This window comes from Haliaeetus leucocephalus, unplaced genomic scaffold (assembly GCF_000737465.1).
Source record: "Haliaeetus leucocephalus isolate CR32 unplaced genomic scaffold, Haliaeetus_leucocephalus-4.0 Scaffold0, whole genome shotgun sequence".
Taxonomy (NCBI): Eukaryota; Metazoa; Chordata; class Aves; order Accipitriformes; family Accipitridae; genus Haliaeetus; species Haliaeetus leucocephalus.
Genome location: NW_010972436.1, coordinates 29,177,847 through 29,185,900, shown reverse-complemented (window position 1 = coordinate 29,185,900; position 8,054 = coordinate 29,177,847). Strand labels below are relative to the sequence as shown.

Here is an 8,054-nt window from a genome sequence, read left to right as displayed (position 1 = left end):
TTCACGGCCTGTAAAGAAATACTCTCCTAAGACTCGTTTTGGAGGTTTAGAAAGCAGGCATTCTTCATTGCAGCGCTGGGTGCGCAGGGGATAATTCCACCTAGCGTGTGTTCCACAGCTTCAGCACAAACAGGTTATATAGCGTAACTAATTACATATTAATCGGATTAGTATACATAAAAATTATTGTAATTGATTATCGTAGTACTGCCTACATCCGATCTTGTGCAATGGTTCTTAGTTTGAGTCGAAGGGCTGCTTTTGTGACCACTGACCCATTCCAAATTCTGCTGGCTGACCTTCAAGTCTTTGTTCGTTGATCCCGGAGCTTAACATAAGGTTTCAGTCACGTATGGTCAGTTTCAATATTCTTCTTATCTAATGTACAGGAACATCCAGCTGTAAGAGCAAAGAACTGTAAAACTTAAGAATAACTAACTCTGCTAGTTAATAACTGGCTACACTTTTGTCTATTGTTTCAATCATAGTGTTATTATAAGATTTCTAATAATTACCAAATCTCACCTTTACAGTCATCTAGCAGCAAACCAGTTTCCACGGCTGTACAAAATATTAAAACCATAAAAATACTTAGACATACTATACAGAATGTATGGACATATGCTATCACTTGGGGGAAGGAAAGGATTTCCACCCCCTGCTCCCAGCCCTCTCCGGGGCTGCTGCCCCAGCGCTGACGGACCAGCCGTGTCCTCACTTTACCTGCTGAGGTTCTCACCAGTAAGGTTAGCTGAGTTCTGCCTCACCCGACCCCTGTGTTTTATTTCCTGCTGTTATTAGAGCATCCAAACAGATCGGGGCCCGGCTGTGGGAACGAATAAAAGACAAATAAATCTGTGGGTTGCCAGGAATGAGGAGGGGCAGCTCGATTTTTGCGGCGATCAAATAAAGCGAGAGATGCTGATTTACGAGCGGGGTATTTCTCAATGGCTCAAGGCCTTTATGTTTTATTTTGGGGGTGTTATTTACCACCACCCCCCCTGCCCTGGTTGGCGGTGGGGAGTTGGCTTGTGAAATGCGTGTAGCTGCGTGAACATGGCGTTACCTGACTAAAACTCGCCAAATTTTCCCTTTTTGTTCCAAAAATGGCCTTGCAGGATTTCGTGTCTATTTCGAAAGGGGCAAGCCTGCTCAAGGTTTACACAGGACGCTTAAAAATAATATTTAGAGGTCTCCATACTGGTTTTGGTTGCTGTTAGGTTGCGAGTATGAGCTGCAGGAAAAATGGAGCAAAAAATTTCCTCTGGAGGCCTGGTGCACCCTCCCGTGGGACTCTCGCTTTGGGCGCTGTCTCCCTACAGGATGTGGGTGCTGCTCGGCTGGATGTTCCCTTCTCATATCTGGAAAGATTTTGGCTCCAATAAAAGGCAGTTGGCTTTGCTCACCTTGGCATTGTGCTGCAGAGGGGCAGGAGTCCTGGCAAGGACCGCTGGTGCCCGGTGTCCCACCTGAATCCAATTTTCTGCATAATTGAAGAATTTGGAAGGAATTGAAGAATTTGGAAGGGGTTTGGAAGGAATTGAGGGATTTGGAAGGGATTGAAGAATTTGGAAGGGATTTGTGTTCCTCAAAAGCTTGTCTCAAGTTGAGGAAGCGTGAAGGGGCTGGCAGGGACTCTGCCGAGAGCTGGCTCAGCCACAGCAGGTTGCCCAGGGCCACGTCTGGTTGAGTTTTGGGTATCTCCAAGACAGCCCCTCTCAGCAACCGGTTCCTGTGTTGGCTCACGGTCACCTTGGTGTCCACCAAGACTCCCAAGGCCTTCTCTGACGAGCTGCTGGGTGTCTCCCCAGCATGTCCTGCTGTCTGGGGTTGTTCTTCCCCTGGTGCAGGACATGGCACTTCTCCTTGTTGAACCCCATGAGGTTCCTGCTGCCCTATTTCTCCACCTGGTTGAGGTCCCTCTGGACAGCAGCATGACCTTCTGGTGCATCAACCACTCCTCCCAGCTGGGTGTCATCTACAAACCTGCTGAGGGTACACCCTGCCCCATCATTCCGATCATTAATGAAGTTGTGAAACAAGACTGGACCCAGTATGGACCTCTGGGGAACACCACCAGTGACCAGCCTCCATCTGGACCTTGTGCTGCTGATCATCACCCGCTGGGTCTGGCCTTTGAGCCCATTTTCAGTCCATGCTGATGGTTCCCAACCGCCTTCTTGTGGGGTACAACCCCTCCTGGTGGGCTTTGGCTTGCTTAAACCCAACCCTGCACCTTGGGCAGTGTCTGCATCTTCCTCCCACATCACCTGTCTGTGCTTCCACCTCTTGTACACGTCCCTCTTGTCCTTGAGCTCAGTCAGGATCTCCTTGCTCATCCATGCAGACCGTTGGCCACCTCTCTTCATCTCCTGCCTGTCAGGATGGCCCATTGTTTGGCTTGGAGAAGATGATCTTTGGAAATCAACCAGCTCTTCTGAACCCTTCTTTTCTCCAGGGCTGTATCCCATGGGATTCTTCCAGGCAGGTTCCTGAAAAGGCCAAATTCTGCTCTCTAGAAGTGGCCGGTGTGGTGATCCTGCTTTCTGCCCAGCTTCCCCCTCTCAGGTTCTTGAGCTTCACTGTCTCATGGTCACCACAGCCCCCAACCTTCTCATCTCCAACCAGCTCATCCTTGTTCGTAAGCGGGAGGTCCAGTGGAGCACCTCTCCTCGTTGGCTTCTCAGTCGCCTGGCCCAGGAAGCCATCCTCCAGGCCACCCCTGGAGTGGTGTGTCCAGTTCTGGTCCCCACAAGTCAAGAAGGACGCAGACAGACTGGAGAGGGTCCCAAGGAGGGCCAGGACAATGGTCAAAGGGCTGGAGAACCTGCTCTAGGAGGAAAGACTGAAGGAGTTGGGTCTCTTCTCTCTGGAGAGGAGAAGGCTCAGGGTGAACCTCATCACAGGTGTCCAGTATTCAAAGGGTGGCAGCTTTTAAGGAGCCACGTGGAGAAGACAAGGGGCAATGGGTACTGGGAGAGGTTTCATCTCAGCTTAGGTTGTATAGTGAGACCAGTCATTCCCTGGAAGAACCTCCCCAGGGACGCGGTGGAGTCCCCATGGCTGGAGGTTCTCAAGATGAACCTGGATGGGGTGCAAGATAATCCCATCGAGGGTCCTTTCTCCACGGAAGGTTGGACCTGGTTGCACCTGGATCTTTCCAGGGCTGTCCTATGGGTTTGTGATTGACCGCATCCATCCCTGGGGACTTCCCAGATGCCACCCACTAGCTCTGACCCGGGCACGCTTGTCCTCGCTTGATTTACAAGCCGCTGGGAGAATGTACTTAACAGCCTCCACCAGCTAGGAGCTCTGAACCTGTTGGGTGGCTTTGGGCTTCCCCTCACTGCGCATGGCGGTGCAGACAGAGGTTGAACGGACGGTCATCTTCTGGGCAGGGTTCCTTGACGTCCTGGAGGTTCCTGCTTGGCCTCGGAGAGGGTGACTGCTCCTGGGGCTGGTGTTTGGTCAAACCCACCTTGTTTGCTGTGAGGGACAGATGTCTCCACCGCTCCGCCCAACCATAAAACACCTTGGGGGGCTGGAAAGCCCCGGCCGTGGGGCAGGGTGGCTTCTTTATCCAACAGGAGCAAGAAAACCCAACGTGGTGTCACCCTATGTCCCCATCAAACCCGGGCTGGCTCTTTGGTGGTCACCTTGGGGTGCACCTTGCCCTGGCGGGGTGGCTCGTGGTGCCTGCGGCCAGCACCCTCCATGGTCACATTGTGACTCGATATCACTGCTGTCCTCGCTGTCACCCGTCCCAGGCACCCAGTGCCCTTCCACGGGGACCCCCATGGCAGGGGGACCCCAAACCCTGTGACCTTTCTTCTGCCAAGCCCCAGAGGAGGCCAGCAGCACCCATCTCCGGTGCTGGGACCCCTTCTCCGGTGGCCTGGGGACCAAAGAGGGACGGACTTGGCTCCCGGCCAGATTTGGCCCACCAGGAATTTCCCGTTGGCACAGAAGCAAGAGTCAACCCATGGGAACGCCCATGACGGTGACGCCGGCACATCGGGACCAGCTCCCATAAAAGGGCTCCCTGGCACGGCAGGTGGCAGGAGGCAGGATGAGGCCGTGCCGAGCGGTGCCGCTGCTGCTGCTGCTGGGGCTGGCCAGAGCCACCACGCCGGGGCCGGATGGATCCACGCCGGGGCCGGATGGATCCACACCGGGGTTGGAAGGATCCATCGCGCCGTCCTCGCCGGGGGTCTGGGCCGTGAGCTACGGGGATGCCGTCTCGGCGGCCGTGGAGCTGCTCAACATGAGGGCCGTCAGTCCTTATGTCCTGCAGCTCCGGCAAGCCTATCCCCGGCCCGGCTGGGTGAGCGCTGAGCTCCTCCATCCTGAGAGCAGCACCGGGCCCGGGCGGTGCAGGATCTGACCTTTCTCAGGGCTGAATCTGGCCCGTTTTGGGGCTGGGTCTGATCCCTTGCAGGGATGGAGCCCACCCAAGTTGGGGGGCTGAGTCTGGCCCAGCTCCAGGCTGGATCCAGTCCATTTGGGGCTGGGCGTTGGGGATGGCAGTGCCGTAGGTCCCTGACATGTCCTGTCCCTTCTCCCAGCCCGGGGACCTGCGGCAGCGGCAGGAGCTGAGCTTCACTGTCGAGGAGACCTCGTGCCGGGCTCCGGGGATGGCCACTGCCACCTGCAAGAGCCGCTGGCTCGGGGTGAGACTTTGTCCTGCAGGGCTGCCTGCTGCTGTCCCCAACAGGGAACTGGGGAGCAGCCGATGGGGAAACTGAGGCACGGGGAGTGGGGAGGGTCAGGGCTCTTCTCGGCCTCGTCTTCCCCATGTCCCACCCTCTGCTTCCCTGCAGGCGGTGAGTTGGTGCCAGGGCTTTGTCTTCCTCGAGCAGCAGCAGCCCGTGGTCGAGCTCTCCTGCGACAAGGTGCCCACCACGGTAAGGAGGTGCCCAAAATGGCACCGTCCCCAACGCATCCCCTGGCTTTGTCACCCGCTCCCCTCGCTGGCTGCCGTGGGGCACGTCCCCACAGGGGTCACACCTCCCCCTCCCGCCCCATCTCCCCGAGGTTCGACGCCGCTTCTTCCCCTCCCAGTTCGGCCGTATCCAGACATCCAGGCTCTCAGACTTGTTTGCCAGGATCAAGGAACGTTTCAGGGGCTTCTTCCAGTGCACCAAGATCTGGATCCGCGACAAGCTCGACCTCAAAAAAACCAAACCCTGAGCGGGCGACGACGTGTCCCCCCCCCCCCGTTCCCCCATCCCCGGCCTTTGGGTTGCAAAAAAAATCCCTGCAACGTTCCCGGTGTCACCCTCATCCCTGCGGGTCCCTGCGCTGCCCTGTCCCCCCCCCGTGCCCCACCGGGGAGCGGGGATGGTCCCTGGGGGCTTGTGGTCCCACAACCCTCCCCATGCCCAGCCAAGGGGCTCCCGGGCTGGGGGACACCCCAGGGAGCGGGGCCGTGTCCCCGAGGGGAACCAGAGATGCCACCATCTGCATGTGGGAGATGATCAGGACCCTTCAGGACCCCTGCCTTGCCTTGTCCCCCCCCCAAAAAAACTGCCACTCTGTGGGTTGGGGCCAGGTGTTTCCGGAGGGGGGAGCCGAGCCCCGGGGCGGGTTCCCCAACATCTTGTGGGGGATAAAAGGGGATACGGTGGGTGGCCATGGGGACAAGGATGCCGAGCTCCTGGGTGCTGGTGCTGGCGGTGCTGGGGGGGGCCTGCGCCCTCCCCGCCCCGGCCCCCCTCACCTACACCCAGGTGCTGGCTCAGGCCATTGACTCCTTCAACCAGCGCCCCGAGGTGCAGAACGTCTTCAGGATGCTCAGCGCCGACCCCGAGCCCACCCCGGTGAGTGCCACCACCTTGGGGACACCGCTGGGTCACCCGGTGTCCCTATGGGGACCTGGGGGGTGGTGGTGCCAGAACCTACGCATGGTGGGGGGACACGGTTTGGGGTGTAGGGTGGGATGCAGGGGGATGCTCCCCCTGTCTGGGCTGGCTCTGGGCAGCCGGTGATGGATGCCATCTCTCCCTGGTGGGTGTCCTCACCCTGTCCCCATCCCCATCCCCGTGTCACCGCAGGACGTCCAGCTCAGCTCCCTGCAGCGCCTCAACTTCACCATCACGGAGACGCAGTGCCCGGCGCGCTCGGGTGCCTGTCTTGACGCTTGTGAGTTCAAGGAGGACGGGGTGAGAGCCAATGGGGGGGGGTGTCTCATGGCGGGGGGCCCCCCCAGCCTGGGGACGGTCCCACCCGTGTGTCCCCACGCTCAGCCCCCCACTCTCCGCAGGTCATCAAGGTCTGCTCTGTGCCCGTGCCGCAGCGCGGCAGCCACCTCGTGCTCGATGTCGTCTGCGTGGACTCCACCGTCAATGTGAGTTGGGGGGGTCCCAGGGGATGGGACACACACTGCAGGGTGCAACCCCAGGGTCTGGAGGGGTGAGTTGGGTGGGGGGGATCCCCATGGTTACCCCCCCTCCATGATGCCTCCTCTCCCTGCAGCCCATCCGTGTCAAGCGCTTCTGGCCGCTGCTGAGGGTGGCCATCAAGATGGTGGCTGCCGGCATCAACTTCTTCAAGGTCATTGTGAGGAAATGAGACCCCCTCGAGGGGCTTCCACCTTGGGGACCCCCCCCTCGACACCCCCCTCCCCAAATAAAGCTGCTTCCCGGCCCAGCTGTTGCCTTCTCCTGCTGCTGTCACCCACTGGGGACTGGGGATGTGGTGGATGGGATGGGGGAGATGCTGATGGAGGAGGGTCCTGGGGTGGGGAGATCGGGGTCAGCCCCCTGGGTTGGGCACCGCTGGCTCCCCGGGTCCTCATCCTGGCACCGGCCTCGTGCGGGGACTCGTGCCCCTGGGACTGGGTCCCTCACTGCTCCCCGAGACACCCTGGGGACTAGAGGGTCCCCTGGGGAGCCTGTGCCCGCTGCGGGGTCCCCACGGGGGTGCGCTTGGGGCACAAGCGTGTGGGAACGTTGGCCCATTGTGGGGGTGGAGGGGACAGGAAGGGACATCCTCAGGGTCCCACAGGGCCACTGGAGCTGGGGCTGCAGCCACGACCCCGGGCTGGCCACTCATGGGGTGTGGGGGTCCCCGTGCACCCCAACCCTGTGTTCCAACATCTCTATCCCAAACCACTGGTGATGGCCCTGGTGGCACATCTGGGGTCGGTACTGACTCACTTGTGCAGCCTGGGGACCCCCCCGGGCAGGGCTGCGTCATGGGGGTCCCTCGGGAGCTGAACTCCCCCTGCCTCTTCTCTTGCAGCTCCCTGGGGGACACACAGCCCCGGTGCCCCCCACCCACGCCCCCTCCCTCTGCCAACACCACCAGTATGGGGGGATGAAACACCGTGGGGACAATGACGCCGTGGGAATGATGGGGGGCAGGATGTGAATGACTTCTTTTTTTTGGGAGGGGGGATATACCCTGGGGGCTCCCCAGCGCAAAGCTGGGCCCTGTCTCCAGTGCCGACCCCATGTCCCCTCGGGGCCAAGCCCTTGATCCCCAAGATGGGGGCATTGCTGGTGTGTGGGTGGGATGTGGAGTTGCAGACAGGGATGGCAAATGATGTGGGGAGAGGAGCCCGCCCGGCTCCTGCCTGTGCCCCCTCCCTGTCTGCCTCAGTTTCCCCCCATCCCTGAATGCCGGGAGGCAGCGAGGAGCCCCGCTCACGCACGCCGGCCGCGAAGGGCCCCTTTATTCGTTCACCCCAAGCGGATGGAGCCCCTAGCCCGAATGTCGAAGTTGATCCTGGGCCGAATGCGCCGGATTCTGCTCAGGAAGCGCCCGAACCGGCCCCGCTGGATAAGAACCGGCTGTCGGAGGGACAACGGGGTCACTGGGGTTGGGGGGGGGGATGCTGCTTGGGACCCCACAACCGGGACCCTACCCAGGACCCCATAGCCAGGATCGTTGCGTCTGGGACTCTTGTGGGACCCCCCCCACCCAGTACCCCACGCTCAGGAGCCCGTACCAGGGACCCGACACCCAGGATCCTGCACCCAGTTCCCCACACTTGGAACCCCACCGAGGAACCCACCCAGGGACCCCACACCCAGGACCCCACCGAGGGACCC

At 59.8% G+C, this 8,054-nt stretch overlaps 2 protein-coding genes across 2 annotated transcripts in view; one reads left to right on the top strand and one right to left on the bottom strand.

Annotated features, from left to right (window-relative positions):
* Window positions 1-5,645: 5,645 nt before the first annotated feature.
* On the top strand, window positions 5,646-6,570 carry CAMP (cathelicidin antimicrobial peptide). Its single transcript, XM_010561930.1, has 4 exons — window positions 5,646-5,819; window positions 6,054-6,161; window positions 6,263-6,346; window positions 6,475-6,570. The coding sequence occupies exons 1-4, from the start codon at window positions 5,646-5,648 to the stop codon at window positions 6,568-6,570; spliced, it is 462 nt and encodes a 153-aa protein (XP_010560232.1).
* A 1,112-nt stretch (window positions 6,571-7,682) lies between these two features.
* LOC104829212 (cathelicidin-2-like) overlaps window positions 7,683-8,054 on the bottom strand; it is a 1,838-nt gene continuing 1,466 nt past the window's right edge. The window contains exon 4 of the mRNA XM_010563330.1: window positions 7,683-7,793. Within this exon, the coding sequence (XP_010561632.1) occupies window positions 7,683-7,793 (111 nt within the window). The remainder of the gene's footprint in view (window positions 7,794-8,054) is intronic.